This window comes from Erythrolamprus reginae, chromosome 2 (genome assembly GCF_031021105.1).
Source record: "Erythrolamprus reginae isolate rEryReg1 chromosome 2, rEryReg1.hap1, whole genome shotgun sequence".
Lineage (NCBI taxonomy): Eukaryota > Metazoa > Chordata > Lepidosauria > Squamata > Dipsadidae > Erythrolamprus > Erythrolamprus reginae.
The window spans coordinates 352686931-352709818 of NC_091951.1; the positions used below are offsets into that span (position 1 = coordinate 352686931).

General features: G+C 43.2%; 1 protein-coding gene across 1 annotated transcript in view; it reads left to right on the forward strand.

The window, feature by feature from the left end:
• Nucleotides 1-22888, forward strand: part of UBAP2 (ubiquitin associated protein 2) — a 161619-nt gene that overhangs the window by 38380 nt on the left and 100351 nt on the right. Inside the window, exons 2-4 of the mRNA XM_070736925.1 lie at nt 2240-2379; nt 14631-14708; nt 15245-15355. Coding sequence (XP_070593026.1) covers nt 2281-2379; nt 14631-14708; nt 15245-15355 — 288 coding nt within the window. The 5' untranslated portion in view covers nt 2240-2280. The remainder of the gene's footprint in view (nt 1-2239; nt 2380-14630; nt 14709-15244; nt 15356-22888) is intronic.

Genomic DNA, 22888 nt, shown 5'->3' on the forward strand with positions numbered 1-22888 from the left:
AATTTAGCAATATTCAGAAACGACAGATCTGTCATCTCTTTCATTTCTGCTGAGTAAGCACGGTGGATTCTTTTGAGGGCTCTTTCCCCCTTTAAGGTGTAAATTAAGCACACACAGGTGACGGTTTTAAAAAAATTCAGCCATCTAAACAAATCACCGCTGAATTTAACCGAATGTAAACATGCCTGAGATAAACACATATCCATCCTAAGATAAAATACAAAAAATAGTATAAGGGCAGACTAGATGGATCATGAGGTCTTTTTTTGCCGTCAGTCTTCTATGTTTCTATGTATCTTTTTATGCTGTTATTTTCAGTCTTTTAATCTTTTATGTTATTATTTTAATTGTGCAGGAAGACAAACACTATTTGTGGAGAATTTGGTGGCTTCTTCATACCAGCTTTTCCTGCTTCTTTTAGGAAACCGCATCCTATACAGCAGTGTTTCCCACATTTGCTGGCTGGGGAATTCTGGGAGTTGAAGTCCAGATATCTTCAAGTTGCCAAGGTTGGGAAACACTGCTGTACATAATTCTCCCTCCCACATTCCACACTTTCCAGATACTGTATTTTTTGAAGTATAAGCTACTCACCAGAGTATAAGACTTGCACCTTAGTTTTGGGGGAGGAAAACAAGGAAAAAACCAATCTGCCTCTGCCTCCCTGCAACCAGCAAATAGTACAGATGATAGACACTTTGCTGTGTATTTCTGTGCATGTGTGTCTGACCCCTAGAAATAGCAAATAATTGGAGAAATGTACATTATGGCAGTATATTAATGCCAGAAAGCTTTCTTAAATGTAGTCACACTAACCTCCTAATTATTTAAATAGATCTACTCCAGACATGACTAAGTCAGGGTTTAACTCAGCTGCCTTATCTTAATGCTGAAACAGGACACTGTTACATTTCAGATTATACTTGTACAGATCCTGATAAAATTGATGTGGCTTTCTGGAAGCATAGTTATTCTCTGCTATTTAAAAGAAGATACAATAGCCCTGGGCCTCTTCAGAACAAGCATTTATTTTAAAAAGCTTCTTCATTTTGTTAAGTTGTGTAGAACAATAATAAAGCAGTTTTTTAAAAATAAGTCTAATAATTTGAACATTCTATAGGCATTTGTAGCTATTATTATTTATTAGATTTGTATGTATGCCACCCCTCTCCGTAGACTCGGGGCGGCTCACAACTTACGTCCTTGCAGCAAACAACAAACAGCCAGTTTCAGCACAGTCTGATTAGCAGAAGAAAATAAAACAAAGCCTCTCCCTGCCAGCAATTTTCCTCTGTGCAGCTTTAGTTTCACTTTCATTTCAGCATGGGGGCTTGCCTGCAGCTTCAGTCAGTCAGCTGAGGGTCGGGGGGGGGGCAGAGTGGTTTGTGCTATTCAGGCTCTACTGCTATTTGCTGCAAGGAGGTAAGTTGCTGGGAGGCAGAGGCCAAAATTGGGGGGGGGGGGTACATTCGGTGTATAAGACGGACCCACTGGGGATAAAAAGGTGTGTCTTAGCAAAATACAGTATTTTTACTTATTTCTTCCCCTCCCTCTCCCCTCCCTTATCTCCTTTCTATTCCTTCCTCTTCCTTCCCCTCCCTCCCTCCCTGTCTCATTTCTCCCTCTCTGTCTTCCTTACCTCCGTTCTATTCCTTCTCCTTGCACCATCCCTGCCTCCCACTCCTTCCTTCCTTCCTTCCTTCCTTCCTTCCTTCCTTCCTTCCTTCCTTCCTTCCTTCCTTCCTTCCTTCCTTCCTTCCATCTTCCCTCCCTCCCTTCCTTCCTCTCTCTTTCCCTCCCTCCCTGACTCTCTCTGCCCTCCTCATCCTCATTCTTCCTCTCCCTGTTACTTAGGTTCTGGCCTAGTGCCACATGCAAACACAGCTCGGTTCCTTTTCTGTTGCCAAATCTTTCTGGGGGGAGGGCAAGGGGGAAAGAGGGGGTTATTTTGTTGGAGGGGCACATGCGTGTGTTTGCATGAGTACCTGTTGCTCGCAGGAGTGTTGCCACAAGCACTCATGTGAGTGGCATTGTGAAAACCCACAACGCTTGTGGAAATGGGCTTGTTTGCGTGCATGCCCTTATACCAGCCAGCCAATCACGCGGCCCGGTTCCAAATAGACCACTGATCAATAATGGGCCTTGGTCCAAAAGCTTGGGGACCCCCGTCCTAGACTGTCGTCTGCATTTTGGTCTTTTAAGTCATGCCTCTCAGTGTCTTGTTTCTTTCTCCTTTCAGATTTTCTATTTTGTACATACATTGTTTTGTATATACTGTATATGATGACTTCGGTGGGCAGTGAACGTCCTCGGGGCACTCGAGAAAAACCACAGATTCCAGCCGCGCAGCCAACACAACCACAGAAACCAGTCGTCCAGGTAGGAATTCGGCAGCTTTGTCTCCACATCCTTAACTTACCTCTTGATGTTGATGGCCAAGCAAGAAGAATATCACTCTTGGGAAGAAGCGGCTCATTACATTTGCCAGGAGGTGTTTTGTAGATTTGACGTTTGGGTGCCCCAAAATCAGCACCCCAGTTTGAAGACTATGTCTAAGTTGAAAACCCCTCTTGTTCTTGCTCTCAGTCCTCGAGTAACAACAATCAGGGTGTCCAGCAAACCTGGAAAACAGGGAAATCAGGGAATTATCAGGAAAATCGGTGGTTCAGGAAATATCAGGGAATTATCTGGGAATTTGTGAAAAATATTTATTATTATTATTATTATTATTATTATTATTATTATTATCATCATCATCATCATCATTATTATTATTATTTATTAGATTTGTATGCCGCTCTTCCCCGAAGACTCAGGGCGGCTCACAACATAACAGTAATACAATATACAGTGTTCCCTCGATTTCCGCGGGGGATGCGTTCCGAGACCGCCCGTGAAAGTTGAATTTCCGCAAAGTAGAGATACGGAAGTAAATACATCATTTTTGGCTATGGAGAGTATCACAAGCCTTCCCTTAACACTTTAAACCCCTCAATTACCATTTCCCATTCCCTTAACAACCATTTACTCACCATTATTACTGGTACTCACCATTGAATAAGACACTTAGTAATCCTGATATTTATAAGCATAATTATATATTAACAATAATTATTTTTTTTGTTATTTATTTGCAAAAATTATTAGTTTGGCGATGACGTATGATGTCATCGGGCGGGAAAAACCGTGGTATAGAAAACCCCCCGCAAAGTATTTTTTTATTAATATTTTTTGAAAAACCGTGGTATAGGTTATTCGCAAAGTTTGAACCCGCGAAAATCGAGGGAACACTGTAAATACAAATCTAATGTTAAAAGCTTTAAAAAACTAATTTAAAATACATTGTTATAAAACTTATCTGTTACACAATCATATGCACTCAGTGCAAGTGAACATAAACATAATAAAGGTCAGCGAAAAAAGGAGGGAGGAGATTAACCCCCCCCTCCACACGCCTGGCGGCAAAGGTGAGTTGTCAACATTTTACGGAAGAATAAATCAGAGAAAAAAACCCAAATTGTATTAAAATGTTTAAAAGTCAGGGAGAAATTCTGTAAAAAAACCCCACAACAGATCGTGCTGCCTGGCAGAGTCGAGCAAAAATGAGCACAACTGGCAACAATTTGCTTCCTCCCGTCATTTACAACCGCGCCTTAACTAGATCTCAAGTTATAGGGAAGTGTCAGGGAATTTCAAAATATTTCCCCCCTGGACACCCTGAACAGTTCACTTAGTGACCCTGACTTCTGGCCATCTGGTCACACTTAATGGCCATTGCAGAATTCCCCATGGTCACGGGATCAAAATTCAGGCGCTTGGCAAATTGACTCATTTTTATGACGGTCGCGACACCCCTGGGGTCACGTGATGCCCTTTGGCGACTTTCAGACAAGCAATGGGGAAGCCAGATTCACTTAACAACCGTGTTGTTAAAGGTGGTTAAAATGGGACAAAAGTCACCTTAGCAACAGAAATTTTGGTGTCTGTTGTGGTCCTAAGTCAACGACTGTCTGTATTCTCTCAACTCCAAGTGGAAACGCTATGAGGAAACCTCTTGGGAACCATCCTCCTATCTATCCTCCTGCTATTTCAGGGTTTCTGGCCACCGGCTGACCATACGAGCTGCTTAGCACAGCAAAAAACGGGGCATCCAATTAGAGCGGTAACCGAAACCCCACGTCAGATGCAGCCTGTGGATTGTCCTTCTTCAAATTATAAGCTTAAAAATGGCTTTTTTCTTTTTGTCTTTCCTTAATGCTTCTTCAGTTTATGCTTTTTTCTTTCCTTCTCCAGAGTTTTGGGCTTAACAAACAGGAGAAAGAAAATTCAGTTTTGTTCATCACCATTTTACTTGCAAGCCTTCTCACCTATGCTGGAGAAGTTGTCTTTCTTTCTTTCTTTCTTTCTTTCTTTCTTTCTTTCTTTCTTTCTTTCTTTCTTTCTTTCTTTCTTTCTTTCCTTACTTCCTTACTCACTCACTCACTCACTCACTCCTTCCTTCCTTCCTTCCTTCCTTCCCTCCCTCCTTTCTTTCTTTCTTTCTTTCTTTCTTTCTTTCTTTCTTTCTTTCTTTCTTTCTTTCTTTTTGTGACTTGTATGCCACCCAACTCCTTGCGGACTCTGGATGGCTAACAGCAATATAAAACAGTAGAAATAGCAATATAAGTTATGGCCTATGAAGCCCTACATGGCATGGGACCAGATTACTTACGAGATCGTCTCACCTGTGGTCAGGTCCCACAGAGGTGGCCTTCTCCAGGTCCCCCCAACTAGACAATGTCACTTGGTTGGGCCTAGGGGAAGAGCCTTCTCTGTGGGGGGGCGGCCCTCTGGAATCAGCTCCCCCTGGAGATTCGCACTGCCCCCACCCTCCTTGCCTTTCGTAAGAGTCTGAAGACTCATCTATGCCGCCAGGCTTGGGGCCATTAGACTCTAGCCACTGGCCTATGAATGTATGGATATGAGTGTATTTTAATTGGCTTTCAGGTTTTTAGATTTTAACTTTATTAATTGGATTTGATGTACATTGTTTTGTTTTATATGTTGTAAGCTGCCCTAAGTCTTCGGAGAGGGGCGGCATATAAATCTGATTTATAGATTTATAGATAGATAGATAGATAGATAGATAGATAGATAGATAGATAGATAGATAGATAGATAGAAAGAAAAACAGTAAAAAACAATTATAAAACCCTCAATTTAAAACACACATCCATTCAACAATGTAAAAACAAATGAAACAATACAGCAATTATAAAACACTCATCCATACAGCCGGGATAAGATGGAACCATATTTTTACCACGTTCCGGACTGTGAAGCTTGAAAGCTAACGGGAGAAGTCATCTAAGGGTCAGCCGTGCTAATCCGAGGTTCTACACCTCCAATAACTTAACTATTTTGCTTTCCAACATAATTGGTTCTCCTTAAAGGAGGGAAGATTTAGTGTTAAGCCCTGGCCAGGTCACTCTTGTCGTTCAGCCAAGAGTTATTTAACGAACCATCCTTAATAATGGGATGTGCTTAAAGCCATTAGAAGGACTTACAGATTTAGATCCCAACCCTCTTATAAGCACAAAAGCTCTTAAGGCCTTTTAACTATGCTTTGGAGTGCTGATTAGGGCTCCTAATCTCCTTGAAATATATTTCATTTGATAAAATATTCTCAGTCCATTTTCCTGCGCTCTGTTAAATCACGTTTATATCTTAAGAAATGTTTTCTGTTGGACTGTTGTTAGGAATTGTTTGTTTTTTAAACACTTGCTTACAATCTGGAATTGGGTTGTTGGACAGGGAAAACAGAACTACAGAAAACGTCTTATTTTCCCCCCTCTCTGAATTAAAAATACAACAGGGAAGTAAGTAGTGGAGGGAATACAGACAGTCATTGTTTGAACCACAGTTCATTTAGTGACTGTTCAAAGTTATAATGGCACTGAAAAAAAATTGATGTCAGGGGTGGGCTGTTGCCCAGATGGGGGGGAACGCAGTGGGGTAGCGAAAATGGGAGCTCCACCCCAGAGCCCCCAATTTGCACTGAAAGATACTGAAAGAAAATGCAGGGCGTCCTGCATAAGCCACGCCCACAGTGTGGTAGTAAAAATTTTGGTAGCCCTTCACTGATTGACATGTACATTTTTCATACGTCATGACCATTGCAGTATCCCCACGGTCCAGTGATCAGAGTTCAGATGCTTGGCAACTGATTCAAATTTATAACAGTCGCAACATCCTGGGATCGCGTGATTTATTTATTTATTTTTGGAAATTTATATTGCCGTGTATTTGCAAGGCGGCTTACAAGTATAAAAACCTTGTATAAGAAAACCATAAAACTAATAAAAAGAGAGAATCATATAAGAAATTGACAAAATGATATAATAAAATAACCACCCACCCTGGCAACAGCACATCACACAAGCCATTATCTGTCTGTCTGTCTGTCTGTCTGTCTGTCTGTCTGTCTGTCTGTCTGTCTGTCTGTCTGTCTACCTATCTAATCTATCTATCTGATTTGTATGCCGCCCCTCTCTGAGGACTCGGGACGGCTCACAACATATATAAAAACATAACACGTCTAATCCAAATAATATAATTTTAAAAACCCTAAAAATCCTAAAATAATTTAAAACATTCATTATCATTCATTCTATGAAACACACTAAAAAACACTCGTTGGTCAGGGGGAAAGATCTAATGATCCCAGGCCTGGCGACAAAGATGAAACTTTTTCGGAAGGCAAGGAATGTGGGGGGCAGTGTGAATCTCCAGGAGGAGCTGATTCCAGAGGGCCGGGCCCTCCACAGAGAAGGCTCTTCCCTTAGTCCCAGCCAAGCGACATTGTCTGGCTGATGGGACCCTGAGGAGACCAACTCTATGGGACCTGACTGGACACTGGGATTCGTGTGGCAGAAGGCGGTCCACCCCACTCTGGGTTCTCCGGGCCCATTGGAAGAACCAGATCTTCAGCGCCTTGTGGAAAGAGTGCTAGAATGGGGGGGGGGCATTCTAATCTCATGAGCGCTGCTGCGATGGGTACCCAAGATGCTTACTGAGGCGCACAAAATCGACAGAGTCTTTGCCTCCCGAGAATTTCTTGATCATTTCGAGATTGAAGGCGACGCTTTTCTCAACTGTAGATGGACAGGAGATGAAACTTGGGCTTATCACCAGACTCCAGGGAGCAAACGTCAATCAATCAAATCGTCCAGTCAACGAAGCAGTGGAAGTGATGTGCCGGTGCCTGGAGGCTGTTGGGGCCTGGATGGGTGTCAACAGACTCAAACTCAACCCGGATAAGACGGAGTGGCTGTGGGTTTTGCCTCCCAAGGACAATTCCATCTGTCCATCCATCACCTTGGGGGGGGGAGAGAAATTATTGACCCCCTCAGAGAGGGTCCGCAACTTGGGCGTCCTCCTCGATCCACAGCTCACATTAGAGAACCATCTTTCAGCTGTGGCGAGGGGGACGTTTGCCCAGGTTTCCCTGGTGCACCAGTTGCGGCCCTATCTGGACCGGGACTCTCTGCTCATAGTCCCTCATGCCCTCATCACCTCGAGGTTCGACTACTGTAATGCTCTCTACATGGGGCTACATTTGAAGAGTGTTCGGAAACTTCAGATCGTGCAGAATGCAGCTGCGAGAGAAGTCATAGGCTTCCCAAATATGCCCATGTTACACCAACACTGCGCAGTCTGCATTGGTTGCCGATCAATTTCCGGTCACAATTCAAAGTGTTGGTTATGACCTATAAAGCCCTTCATGGCACTGGACCAGATTATCTACGAGGCCGCCTTCTGCCGCACGAATCCCAGCGACCGGTTAGGTCCCACAGAGTTGGCCTTCTCCGGGTCCCATCGACTAAACAATGCCGTCTGGCAGGACCCAGGGGAAGAGCCTTTTCTGTGTGGCTCTGACCCTCTGGAATCAGCTCCCCCCGGAGATTAGGATTGCCCCCACCCTCCTTGCCTTTCGTAAACTCCTCAAAACCCATCTCTGTCGTCAAGCTTGGGGGAACTGAGACACTTTGCCTTTGCCTATGTAGTTTCTGTGCAGAACATGACTGTGTGTATGCTTTTATTTACTGGGGTTTCTCTTTTAGATTTTTTATATGTATAATTGCTATTTTAGATTTTAATTATTAGATTTGTCATTATGTATTGTTTTTATCACTGTTGTGAGCCACCCCGAGTCTACGGAGAGGGGCGGCATACAGATCTAATAAATAATAATAATAATAATAATAATAATAATAATAATAATGCAGGGGCGCCACACCCATTCTCCTTCAGCCCCCAAATTCAAAACTCAGCAATCGTCAAGAAAAATCCTGGGCTCCCATCGCAGCAGCGTTTATGCATTTAGCATTCAGGTAGCGTGTTACAATGCGCACTTCGCCCTTGGAGGCAAACGGAATGAGGAAGCTCTTCTCTAACCTTCACCACAACGCCAGTCGATGATCTACTGACCCCTGGCGCTGCTCGTTCTCTTCCGCTGGCTTCCCACTACGCGATAGGAATACCAACTTGGACCGTTTTTCATTTTATGTATATGGTTTATATGAGATGTATGATTGCTTTTTATATTAAGGGTTTTAAATTGTTTTGATCATTGGATTTGTACTGTTGTGTTTTGAGCTGCTCCGAGTCTCCGGAGCGGGGTGGCATACAAATCTAATAAATAAGTAAAATAAATAAATAAACTTCCCCCACGAACGTTCCCCACAAGAGCTACCTGTCTTGTAACCTATGATGTTTTTTATTACTGTTGTTAGCTGCCCCGAGTCTACGGAAAGGGGCGGCATACAAATCCAATAAATAAATAAATAAACCTTACTTTCCGGATAACCCTCGTAATAACTGTAGTGACTCATTTAACAAATGTGGCAAGAAAAGTGATAGAATGAGTCAAGGTTCACTTTATTATTATTTATTTATTTTATTATTTGGATTTGTATGCCGCCCCTCTCCGAAGACTCAGGGCGGCTCACAACAAGTGAAACAATCATAATAATCCAATTAATTAAAATATTTAAAGATTTAAGAAAAACCCCATATACTAACAGACACACACACAAGCATACCATGTATAAATTAAACGTGCCCAGGGGGAGATGTTTAATTTCCCCATGCCTGACGGCAAAGGTGGGTCTTAAGGAGTTTACAGAAGGCAGGAAGAGTAGGGGCAGTTCTAATCTCCGGGGGGAGTTGGTTCCAGAGAGCCGGTGCCGCCACAGAGAAGGCTCTTCCCCTGGGACCCGCCAACCGACTCTGTTTAGTTGACGGGACCCGGAGAAGGCCCACTCTGTGGGACCTAATCGGTCGCTGGGATTCGTGCGGCAGGAGGCGGTCTCGGAGATATTCTGGTCCGATGCCATGAAGGGTTTTAAAGGTCATAACCAACACTTTGAATTGTGACCGGAAATTGATCGGCAGCCAATGCAGACTGCGGAGTGATGGTGAAACATGGGCATACCTAGGTAAGCCCATGACTGCTCTCGCAGCTGCATTCTGCACGATCTGAAGTTTCCGAACACTTTTCAAAGGTAGCCCCATGTAGAGAGCATTACAGTAGTCGAACCTCGAGGTGATGAGGGCATGAGTGACTGTGAGCAATGAGTCCCGGTCCAGATAGGGCCGCAACTGGTGCACCAGGCGAACCTGGGCAAACGCCACCCTCGCCACAGCTGAGAGATGGTTCTCTAATGTGAGCTGTTAATCGAGGAGGACGCCCTAGTTGCGGACCCTCTCTGAGGGGGTCAATAATCCCCCCCCCAGGGTAATGGACGGACAGATGGGATTGTCCTTGGGAGGCAGAACCCACAGCCACTCCATCTTATCCGGGTTGAGCTTGAGTCTGTTGACACCCATCCAGGCCCCAACAGCCTCCAGGCACCGGCACATCACTTCCACCGCTTCGTTGACTGGGCATGGGGTGGAGATGTAAAGCTGGGTATCATCGGCATATTGATGATACCTCACCCCATGTCCTTGGATGATCTCACCCAGCGGTTTCATGTAGATGTTAAATAGCAAGGGGGAGAGGACCGACCCCTGAGGCACCCCATAAGGGAGAGACCTCGGAGCCGACCTCTGACCCCCCACTAACACTGACTGCGACCGTCCAGAGAGGTAGGAGGAGAACCACTGAAGAACAGTGCCTCCCACCCCCAACCCCTCCAACCGGTGCAGAAGGATACCATGGTCGATGGTATCGAAAGCCGCTGAGAGATCGAGGAGCACCAGGACAGAGGATAAACCCCTGTCCCGGGCCCGCCAGAGATCATCCATCAACGCGACCAAAGCGGTTTCCGTGCTGTAACCGGCCCTAGATAGTCGGGGACCTAGATAGTCGGCTTCTTCCAAGGTGGTGGCACTCCAAGCTGGAGTGCCACCACCTTCTCGACAACCTTCCCCATAAAGGGAAGATTGGAGACTGGACGATAGTTATTAAGTACAGCTGGGTCCAGGGAAGGCTTCTTGAGGAGGGGACGCACGAGCGCTTCTTTATAGAGTGTTGGAAAGACTCCCCTCCCCAAGGAAGCGTTGGTAATCTCCTGGGCCCAGCTCCGTGTCACCTCCCTGCTGGCCGAGACCAACCAGGAGGGACACGGATCCAGTAGACAGGTGGCGGAACTCACAGCTCCAATGGCCTTGTCCACTTCATCAGGTGTCACCAGATCAAACTCTTCCCAGACAGGTGGACAAGTACGTGCCCCAGTCACCTCGACTGACTCGTTGTCAGTCGACTCTGTTTTACAATTGGAGTCGAGGTCGGCCCGGATCTGAGCGACTTTATCAGCGAAAAACGTGTTAAAATCCTCGGTGCTACTCTGCAAGGGCTCCCCAACTCCCCCCTGATTAAGAAGGGAGCGGGTCACCCTAAAGAGAGCGACCGGGCGGGATTCCGCTGATGCAATCAAGGCGGCATGGTACGCGCATCTTGCCGCCTTGAACGCCACTTTGTAAGTCTTAATAAAAGCTCTTACAAGTGTTCGATCAGATTCAGACCTACTCTTCCTCCATCGCTTCTCTAGACGTCTCTTTTGGCGTTTCAACTCCCGGAGCTCCTCGTTGAACCATGGGGCTCTACGGGGTCTAGCGCCACGGAGAGGTCGCAAAGGCGCAATCCGGTCAAGAGCCTCCACAGCAGCCGTATTCCAGGCCTCCGCAAGAGACTCCGCCGAACTGTGGTTGAGTGCTTCTGGAATAACCCCAAGCGCCGTCTGAAAGCCCTCTGGGTCCATCAGGCGTCTGGGGCGGAACATCTTCATTGGTTCCGCCTCCCTGTGGGGAAGGATTGGAGCCAGGAAGTCAAGCCATAGTATAAAATGGTCTGACCATGACAAAGGCAATGCTTCTAAGCCCCTTAGTCTCAGACCATTTCTCAATTGCTCGGAAAGGAATACCATGTCAGGTGCGTGCCCCCCCTCATGAGTCGGACCCTGTGTTACTTGAGTCAGGTCCATGGCTGTCATGGTGGCCATGAACTCCTGTGCCAGCCCAGAGGTTTCGCCGAGTGACGGCAGATTGAAGTCCCCCAGGACAATGAGTCCGGGGAACCCCACCGCCAACCCGGCTACCTCCTCGAGTAGCACAGGCAGGGCTTGTGACACGCAGCTGGGAGGCAGGTACGTGAGAAACAAGCCCACCTGGACCCCTAAGTCCAACTTCACCAGGAGGGACTCGCAGCCCGCAATCTCTGGAGCAACGAGTCTACGCAAGCCAAGGCTCTCCCTGGCTATAATAGCCACTCCTCCCTCCCTTCCCTGGGGTCGAGGTTGGTGCCATATCTGAAACCCGGCTGGGCAAATTTCAGAGAGAGGAACTCCTCCCTCCGGGCCCAGCCAGGTTTCAGTAATACAAGCCAGGTCGGCCTCTTCATCCAGGATCAGATCCCGGATGAGGAGAGCTTTATTTACCACCGACCTGGCATTCAGCAGCAGCAACCTGAGTCCAGGGCCAGAGTTACACTCATCACCAGTACCCAAGATTGGGCTCACAGAGCCAGAACAAGGGACTGTTAATAAGCAACGGTCCCTCATTCCCCTGGAACGGCTAGCTCTGTGGCCCCCGCCATATCTGCCTCTCCCCAGCAACACAGGGATATTCCGACCCTCCGCCACCCCAGAGATCGGTGCTCCTTCCTCTCCTGTCTCCTGAGCGTCAGGTGGGCCAGATCTATCATTCACACCACTATCAGTCAACTCATCCATACCATAACCCCCCCCCCCAACCCAGTTATACCAATCATTCCATTCATACCCACAGGCATATTTATCCCAGTCATCCATTACTTAGCCCCCCAATATATTAAAAAACAATTAAATCAGTAACAGCATAAAATAGCAATTGATAAAAAATTAAAACACTAAAACATTAAAATTATCCTTATAAATAAGTTAATAAGATAAAAAGTTAAAAAGTTACTAAAATAGTATAAAAATATAAAATACGAAATCAGATCTTAATTAATATCAATCATCAGTCAATCAACCAATCCAGGTCCGAATCCTCTATAGATCTTCCATATAGTCAGAGTCTTAAAGTTTGCTGTTTTTTCTATAGTCTATGGTCTTGCCACCAGGGGCGCAGTTCTTCTATGGTCTTAGTAGTACAGTAGTTGAGGAGATGGGGGAAAAAGTGAAAATGGTGGGGAGGGGGGAGGAGATGACAAGTGATGACAAAAACAGGAATTAAACGATAAACAATAACCCCAGTCTAATTGGCCATGATGATTCTGGCAGTTAATTCCATAGTTCTCACCCCCCTCTAGTTCTTCAGGTCTCTGTAAGCACTCATACTGGGCGTCTGTCTCTTTCATTCCATTTTATCCCCCCCTTGGCACCAGCAGCTCTCACCCATTGGTGCCATACGGGGGTGGGGTGTTGTTTCTGGATATTCCTCGCCCACCATATCTCCGCAGATGCCCTCCAGCGCTGGTCTCTGCTCTACTCCGCTCCGCTCCGCTCCGCTCTCTACGCTCTCCTCCTTTCCGTCGACCCTCGAACCTCGCCTCCACCACCCCGGCACTGGCACTAGTCACTCTCACTCACCAGTGCCGCGCCAGGAAGCTTGGCTCGGTCCGGCTCTCCACCTTCACAGCTTCTCTCCTCTCTCCTCTCCTTCGGCATTTTGCACTCAGCGTTCAGGCGCGGCCGCCATCTTCCGCGCCTCAGCTGATCGGCCCTGCAGCCTCCAGCGCTCCCCAGCGTCCCCAACAGCAGCGAAAACACTCAGTCTCTGGCTGCCTCAACGGGGGACAAGACAACAGACCGACTTCGGGTCATTTCGAAGCTGGATTGGCCCATTCCTGACGATTTTTCACCGTAGTCTCAGGAGAGCGACAGGCCCACCATCTCCACACCGCTCAACCCGGAACCGGAGCAACAATATACAATACTATAAGCCTTTGTTCAGCTTACAAATACATAATCCATCATTTGAACACACAGTTCTTTCTACAGCAGTCACACAGAACATAATAGAAAAAAAAATTAACACTTAACAAGCTTCTCACATAGCAAAAGAAAGTTTGGGTTCCATTACGGTCATAACCCTTGGAATAGCTGCACAGCACCCCTATACCTTTGTTCTATTCCTATATCTCTTCTTCTATTCTTTCATTGATATGTTCTATTCCTATAACTTCTCTTCTATTCTTTCTTACATATATTTATTTATTTATTTATTGATTGATTGATTGATTGATTGATTGATTGATTGATTGGATTTGTATGCTGCCCCTCTCCGGAGACTCGGGGCGGCTAACAGCAACAATAAAACAGTGTACAATAGTAATCCAATACTAAAACGATTAAAAAGCCATTAATATAAAAACCAAACATATATACATACGTACCATGCATAGAATTGTAAAGGCCTAGGGGGAAAGAGGATCTCAATTCCCCCATGCCTGACGGCAGAGGTGGGTTTTAAGTAGCTTATGAAAGGCAAGGAGGGTGGGGGCCATTCTAATCTCTGGGGGGAGTTGGTTCCAGAGGGCCGGGGCTGTCATACAGAAGGCTCTTTCCCTGGGTCCCACCAAACGACATTGTTTAGTTGAGGGGCCCCGGAGAAGGCCAACTCTGTGGGACCTAACTGGTCGCTGGGATTCATGCAGCAGAAGGCGGTCCCTGAGGTAATTTGGTCCAATGCCATGAAGGGCTTTATAGGTCATAACCAACACTTTGAATTGTTACCGGAAACTGATCGGCAACCAATACAGACTGCGGAGTGTTGGTGTGACATGGGCATATTTAGGGAAGCCCCTGATTGCTCTTGCAGCTGCATTCTGCATGATCTGAACACTCTTCAAAGGTAGCCCCATGTAGAGAGCATTACAGTAGTCAAACCTCGAGGTGATGAGGGCATGAGTGACTGTGAGCAGTGACTCCCGGTCCAAATAGGGCTGCAAATGGTGCACCAGGCGAACATGGGCGAACGCCCCCCTCGCCACATTGTACTATGAGTATCTCCTCTATAACCTTCATCATGTAATTTACTATGTGTATGTAGATATATACTCACTAAAACCCTCATTGTGTATTGGACAAAATAATTAATTAATTAATTAATTAATTAATTAATTGTGTCTCCCCCTTTCATGGGTGCTTTTTTGTGTTTCTCAGGCCACAGCAGAGCAAATCCGCCTGGCTCAGATGATCTACGACAAGAACGATGCAGACTTTGAAGATAAAGTGAAACAGGCAAGTCTCCATTCCCAGCTTGGCTTTGGGAAGGGTTGAGGTTGCATGTAGTTGAGTGGAGTCTTGTAGTCTTTGAGGTACAGCAGTTAACTCAGAGGTAGTTGGGGTAGTCTTTGAGTTACAACAGTTCACTTAGAGACCGCTCAAAGTTACAACAGCACTGAAAAATGTGAGAAATGACCGTTTTTTCACACTTACGACTCTGGACGGCTCCCATCCAGGGTACTAGTTTGGCTTAGAATTGTACAGATTATAAAGTCATGTATCAATGGAAGATAATATTTGTAGCTTGGTATTAATAGAATAGAATAGAATTTTATTGGCCAAGTGTGATTGGACACACAAGGAATTTGTCTTGGTGCATATGCTCTCAGCGTACGTAAAAGAAAAGAGACATTTGTCACGAATCAGGAGGCACAACACTTAATGATTATACTATCTATCTTCCTTGTGTAAAGTCCCCTTGGTTATTCCGAGCTGCTTTTTAATATGTGTTTGTATGTGGGTTTTTATTTATATATATCTATATATTTTAGCTGATGGAAGTGACAGGGAAGAATCAAGATGACTGCATCGTAGCTCTTCACGATTGTAACGGAGACGTCAACAGAGCAATCAACCTCTTGCTGGAAGGGAGCTCAGATACAGTAAGTGCTCAATTTAGAGTCTTTTTAGAGTTGTTTAAAAAGTTGCTTTTCTAGAAGATTACTTGTGAGGAAGGCTTCCTGCTTTTAGTGAGAAATGTGAAGGCTAAAAAAGGTTAACCCTTTAATATTTAGGACAAATCTTGAAGAGCTCAGAAATGTTGAATAAACAGCCTCCAGTATTTAATATTTTCCCATCATTGTTCTACAAATATTAAGGTTAAATGGGTTCTCCTGGTCAGGATCCTGTGTGCTTTTAAAATCTTTTTTTAAAAAACATTCTGCTAGAAAGATAAGTGGTCAAAGCAATGGAAACTGCAGTTTAATGTTTCCAAATGTAAAATAATGCACTTGGGGAAAAGGAATCCTCAATCTGAATATTGTATTGGCAGTTCTGGGTTAGCAAAAACTTCAGAAGAGAAGGATTTAGGGGTGGTCTCAAAATGGGTGACCAGTGCGGTCAGGTGGTAAGTAAACCATCAGATTCAAACTTAATATTAACCGCTACAAACCTGACTGTAAAAAATATGACTTTAACAATCGAGTTGTCGAAGCATGGAACTCATTACCAGACTCAATAGTGTCAACCCCTAACCCCCAACATTTCTCCCTTAGACTATCCACAATGACCTCTCCAGGTTCCTAAGAGGTCAGTAAGAGGCGTACATAAGTGCACCAGTTTGCCTTTCGTCCCTTGTCCAATTGTCTTTCCTTTATCTCATATATCATATATATTTTCTTCCTTTCATATATCTTCTCCTCTATTTTATATTTTTCTTTATATATATTGCCTCATGTCTATTCTCTTCTATGTATTGTGTATTGGGCTAAATAAATAAATAAATAATAAATAAATAAATAAATAAATAAAAGAATGCTTGGCTTCATAGCTAGAGGTATAACAGGCAGGAAGAGGGAGATTGTGATCCCACTGTATAGAGCGCTGGTGAGACCACATTTGGAGTACTGTGTTCAGTTCTGGAGACCTCACCTACAAAAAGATACGGATAAAATTGAACGGGTCCAAAAACAGGCTACAAGAATGGTGGAAGGTCTTAAGCATAAAACGTATCAGGAAAGACTTCATGAACTCCATCTGTGTAGTCTGGAGGACAGAAGGAAAAGTGGGGACATGATCGAAACATTTAAATATGTTCAAGGGTTAAATAAGGTTCAGGGGGAAGTGTTTTAATAGGAAAGTGAACACAAGAACAAGGGGGCACAATCTGAGGTTAGTTGGAGGAAAGATCAGAAGCAACAATAGAAAATATTATTTTACTGAAAGAGTCGTAGATGCTTGGAACAAGCTTCCAGCAGACATGGTTGGTAAATCCACAGGAACTGAATTTAAACATGCCTGGGAAGACTTCTATGTTGAGCGGAGCAATTATAGCTCCTTTTCATTATTATTATTATTGTTGTTGTTGTTATTATTATTATTATTATTATTGTTGTTGTGTGTCTTGTCAATTTAATGTTTGTTCGTTTTGTTATGTCTTTTATTTTGAAAACTAAAAAAAAATTATTAAAAAAATAAAATAAACATGCCTGGGATAAACATATGTCCATCCTAAGATAAAATACAGGAAATAGTATAAGGGCAGACTAGGTGGACCATGAGGTCTTTTTCTGCCGTCAGACTTCTATGTTTCTATAAAAGCAGAATTTTAAAACATCACAATGAACCATGGAGGAAACTGAAACACCCAACTCCATATTGACTTTCTCATCTTTCTGTGTTCTGAAATTTCAGCAAGTATTATTCAAGCACAGCTGATCCACCTTAGGGACAAGCATCGTGCTTTAAAAAAAAGGCAGATATTTTTACAGTATTCAATTATCTGCTCACTGCCTTCCAATTTATCCCTTTCCTCCCTTCGAAAGAACTGTGCCATCCATGTAACCTCATGTTTATGGTCTAGTGTGCGTGAAATAAGCCAGGGCCGTTTTCGTTTTCATTAAGATAATGAAAAATGAAACCCTTGCTCTTTTGTAAAGTTAAGAACATTAATGCTAAGTTTGCATTCTTGTTTAAGGCAACCAAGACAACATTGGCAACGGGATAACAAGATTTTTCCCCCTGGTTTATTTTGAACATTTCTAAGGCTGCCCAATTTACTTACGATGACTCTAGGTCGCCTATAAAAACAGAACCCCAAATTTTAAAACCCCCAATAAATTCCCACCTCTTTGTTGACTACAATCATGAGTCGAGGCAGTGCAGTGGTTAGAGTGGAGTACTGCAGGCTATTTCAGCTGACTGCTAACTGCAGTTTGGCGGTTCAAATCTGACCAGGCTCAAGGTGGACTCAGCCTTCCGTCCTTCTGAGGTGGGTCAAATGAGGACCCAGATTGTGGGGGTTTGCAAGAGGCTGACTCTGTAAACCGTTAGAGAAATAGAAGTAACAATAACAACAATAGCAAGAAAATACTAGATTGCGCTGAAATGGATATGATGACAATACAGTTAAACAATCAAGAAGAATCGGAATTTTATGTGATTTGGAATAAAGTGTATATATGGATAGATAAAAAGAAGAAGTAAAAATGAATAGTAGGTGTGAACTATAGAAGTACTGTTAGGATTTAAATTTTGAGTTCGTATCTTGTTTATATACGAAGTTTGTTTTTTATAAGGTTACACAAAATTTCTTCTTTTCATTTAAATTAATATGTAGATTTAAGATATTAACAATGTATTCTTTTTCTGTATCGTAATTTGACTTCTAGAATAAGAGGGGTATTTGCAACCCCAACTTTATGTTAAATGTGTGTTTGTGTGTATGTCAATTTTAAGAAAATCAATAAAGTTTATTATATAAAAAAAGAAACAATATAAAATGTATTAATAACCTGTAACCCCATACATACTCTCAATCATTCATGCTCCCAGGTCCACCGGAAAAGCCAGGTCTTAATGGCTTTCTAGAAGACTGGTAGAGTGGGGATAATGCAGACTTCTGGGGGCAGCTGGTTCCAAAGCAGCGGAGCCACCACAGAGAAGGCCCTTCCCCACGGCTCTGCCAAACAGCATTGCTTGGCAGACTGGACTGGGAGAAGGCCATCTCTGTGGGCCCTTATTGGCTGCTGAGAGGTATTAGGAATCACGTTGGTTATTGGGGCTCAGCTGGTTATAAACCAGACGAGTCAGGGGTAAAATTCCTCCTGAATGGACACTTTCTTAAAAAAATTATTTATTTTTCGTTGCCTATTTTGAGGGCTGTGATTCATGCTCACTTGATTCACGCAACCCTTCTTCCCTTCCAGGAATATCCAGTCACCTGGTTCAGAGAAAGCATTGTGTGCCCTGCATAGTGAACAGACAGCTGGATAATTTAACATTGCACAAACAAGGGGCCTCTTTTTTCTTCCCTACTTATTTAGCTCTTGTCTTTAGCCCGTTGACACTTTAAGTACTGACAGATGAGCTGTTGGTTAACTCTGTTCTCCTGTTGAACATGTGAACACAGGGAGCAACTTATGTTTTATGCATGGAAGCCCCAAACATGAAAATCTGTTTAGCCACCCTCATCTCTGGCCTTGCAAAGGAGGAATAGAAGAAACATAGAGACATAGAAGATTGATGGCAGAAAAAGACCTCCTAGGTTATGACCTATAAAGCCCTTCATGGCACCGGACCAGATTACCTCAGGGACCGCCTTCTGCTGCACGAATCCCAGCGACCAGTCAGGTCCCACAGAGTGGGTCTCCTCCGGGTCCTGTCAACTAAACAATGCCGCTTGGCGTGACCCAGGGGAAGAGCCTTCTCTATGGCGGCCCCGGCCCTCTGGAATCAACTCCCCCCAGAAATTAGAATTGTCCCCACCCTCCTTGCCTTTCGTAAACTACTTAAAACCCACCTCTGCCGCCAGGCATGGGGGAATTGAGATCCTCTTTCCCCCTAGGCCTTTACAATTTTATGCATGGTATGTCTGTATGTATGTTTGGCTTTTATATTAATGGGTTTTTAATCGTTTTTAGTATTGGATTATTATTGTACACTGTCTTGTTATTGGTGTTAGCCGCCCCGAGTCTCCGGAGAGGGGCGGCATACAAATCCAATCAATAAATAAATAAATAATAAATAGTCCATCTAGTTTGCCCTTATACTGTTTCCTGTATTTTATCTTAGGATGGATCTATGTTTATCCCAGGCATGTTTAAATTCAGTTCCTGTGGGTTTACCAACCACGTCTGCTGGAAGTTTGCTCCAAGCATCTACTACTCTTTTGGTCAAATATTAAAAACACTTCCCTCCTGAACCTTATTTAACCTTTTCACATATTTAAATGAATAAGTGTAGTGTCTCAAAGAAACAAGGGCATGTGCAGCGCAGAAACAGAAATGTCTTTAGCATTTTGGTTTCATATTTTTTAAATTTTTTAACTAAGTCCAGTGTCTTGGAGATCCCAGCAAGGCTAGAGAGAGAAGAAATCTCGGTCCCGAATGACAGGTTGGAGAAAAAAAAGTTCCAGAGTAGGCCAGGATAGATCACGACCTGGTTCTCAGCTTATGAACCCTTACATTGGTTCTCAATCTTTCTAATGCCATGACCCCTTAATACAGTTCCTCATGTTGCGGTGAACCCCAGCCATAAGCCTAGCCCCAATTCTCCCAACAGAGCTTGAAGCTGATTGGCAGGAAGGTCAGAGGGACACTCCCACTAAACACCTGATTGGTCGGATTTTAAAAATATTTTCCAAGGTGCCATAAACTTCTTAAAACGCACCTCTGCTGCCAGGCATGGGGGAACTGAAACATCTGCCCCGGGCCTATACAGTTTATGCATGGTATGTTTGTGTGTATGTTTCTTTTCAAATAAGGGGTTTTTAATGACTTTTAATTATTAGATTTGTTATATATTGTGCTATTACTGTTGTGAGCCGCCCTGAATCTAGGGAGAGGGGCGGCATACAAATCTAATTAATAATAATAATAATAATAATAATAATAATAATAATAATAATAATAGTGTTAGTTTTTAAAATCATGGGAAATTTGTATTTTCCTTCCAGGGTCTTAGGTGACCCCTGTGAAATGGTTGTTCGACCCCCAAGGGAGTCCCGACCCCCAGGTTAAGAACCACTGCATTAGGACTTAAGTGTGAGAGGAATAGTAACATTTTTAATCATGAAGTATATTGTTTTATTTGTAAGCCACCCAGAGTCGTTGATGGAGATGGACAACTGAAGAAATTAAATGAACAAACAAACAAACAAATGAATGAATAAATGAATAAACAAACCATTTCCCCAATGTCCTATTTTTTGTTCATCCCTTCCTGGGACTAAAAAGATACAGGTAGTCTTATGACCACAATTCAGTTCAAAATTTATGTTGCTAAGTGAGATGTTTGTTAAATGATTTTTGGATCCCTTTATGACTTTTTTTTTTTTGCTAGAGTAGTTAGGTGAATCATTGCAGTTGTTAAGTTAGTAAAACGGTTGTTCAGCGAATCTGGCTTTCCCTGTTGACTTTCCTTGTCCAAAGGTCACAAAAGGCATACAAATCTAATAAATTATTATTATTATTAAAAGGCCTCCTGAGAAGAGCAAACTTCACAACTGTCTCGCTCAGCAACAGAAATGTTGGGCTCAAATGTGGCCATAAATTGAGGACTACCTGTGCATTCCTTTCTAAGAATACTGCTCCAGAGTTGGCAATTTCTAGATTTTGTGAGTCTCATGTAGAAACATAGAAACATAGAAGTCTGACGGCAGAAAAAGACCTCATGGTCCATCTAGTCTGCCCTTATACTATTTTCTGTATTTTATCTTAGGATGGATATATGTTTATCCCAGGCATGTTTAAATTCAGTTACTGTGGATTTATCTACCACGTCTGCTGGAAGTTTGTTCCAAGGATCTACTACTCTTTCAGTAAAATAATATTTTCTCATGTTGTTTTTGATCTTTCCCCCAACTAACTTCAGATTGTGTCCCCTTGTTCTTGTGTTCACTTTCCTATTAAAAACACTTCCCTCCTGGACCTTATTTAACCCTTTAATATATTTAAATGTTTCGATCATGTCCCCCCTTTTCCTTCTGTCCTCCAGACTATACAGATTGAGTTCATGAAGTCTTTCCTGATACATTTTATGCTTAAGACCTTCCACCATTCTTGTGACCCGTCTTTGGACCCGTTCAATTTTGTCAATATCTTTTTGTAGGTGAGGTCTCCAGAACTGAACACAGTATTCCAAATGTGGTCTCACCAGCATTCTATATAGTGGGATCATAATCTCCCTCTTCCTGCTTGTTATACCTCTAGCTATGCAGCCAAGCATCCTACTTGCTTTCCCTACCGCCTGACTGCACTGTTCACCCATTTTGAGACTGTCAGAAATCACTACCCCTAAATCCTTTTCTTTTGAAGTATTTGCCAACACAGAACTGCCAATACAATACTCAGATTGAGGATTCCTTTTCCCCAAGTGCATTATTTTACATTTGGAAACATTAAACTGCAGTTTCCATTGCTTAGACCATTTATCTAGTAAAGCTAAATCATTTACCATATTACAGACGCCTCCAGGAAGTATACAGTATGTATACAGTATTTATTTATTTATTTATTTTTATTTTTATTTGTCATATAATTATAGTATTGTATTGTAGTATGTTTAACATAATATAAGTATAAAGTAGAGACTGAAAAGATAAAAAAGACATTAGGACAGGAATGGTAGGCACAAAGGTGCACTTATGTATGCCCCTTACACACCTCTTAGAAAAGGGGAGAGGTCTATTGTAGACAACGTAAGGTTGAAGATTTTGGGATTGTGGGAAGAAACAACAGAGTCCAGTAGTGAATTCCAGGCGTTGACCACTCTATTGCTGAAATCGTATTTTCTGCAATCTAGTTTGAAGCGATTTACATTTAGTTTGTATCTATTGCGTGCTCTTGTGTTGTTGTTAAAGATGAAGTAGTCGCTAACAGGGAATACATTGTGATGTATGATTTTATGTATATCTAGTGTTCTGGTCCAAATAAGGCAAATCCACAAATCTTTTCCCAAGGGTTTGATTGTCAACAAATAAATCCTTTATTCTCTCTTACACAGAATATAATTGGTAACAATACAAGCAGGGATTGTGAGATCGTGCACAGTGAATTCTTTATGATACAATTTCACATTCCAAGCTCAAAAGCTGGAGAAGCAAGGCTATAAATGTCTCTTAATGCGAAGGAGTTCATCAGTACTAAAAGGGCTCTACTCGGTGTTCTTGTTAATTTAAATTAGCACAATCTGTCATGGTTTATCAAAAGCTTATTTCTTCCAGGACTGTGAATTACACCATATTTCAAGCACGCAGGTTGTGCCAAAGCACCTTCTTTTCCGCTTTAATTCAGGAAGTGACGTATTACCTATTTACACAATTAACAACTGCAGATTCAGAACTTTTCCCCAAGAATTTCTTCTCTTCTTTTTGCGAACCTCCTGAACCTAGGATTCACCCGTGGACTGTCAGCTATTCCCCCATTATCGGAAGATGACCCACTTTCCATGCTAACTTCTAAATCATCGTCCCCACT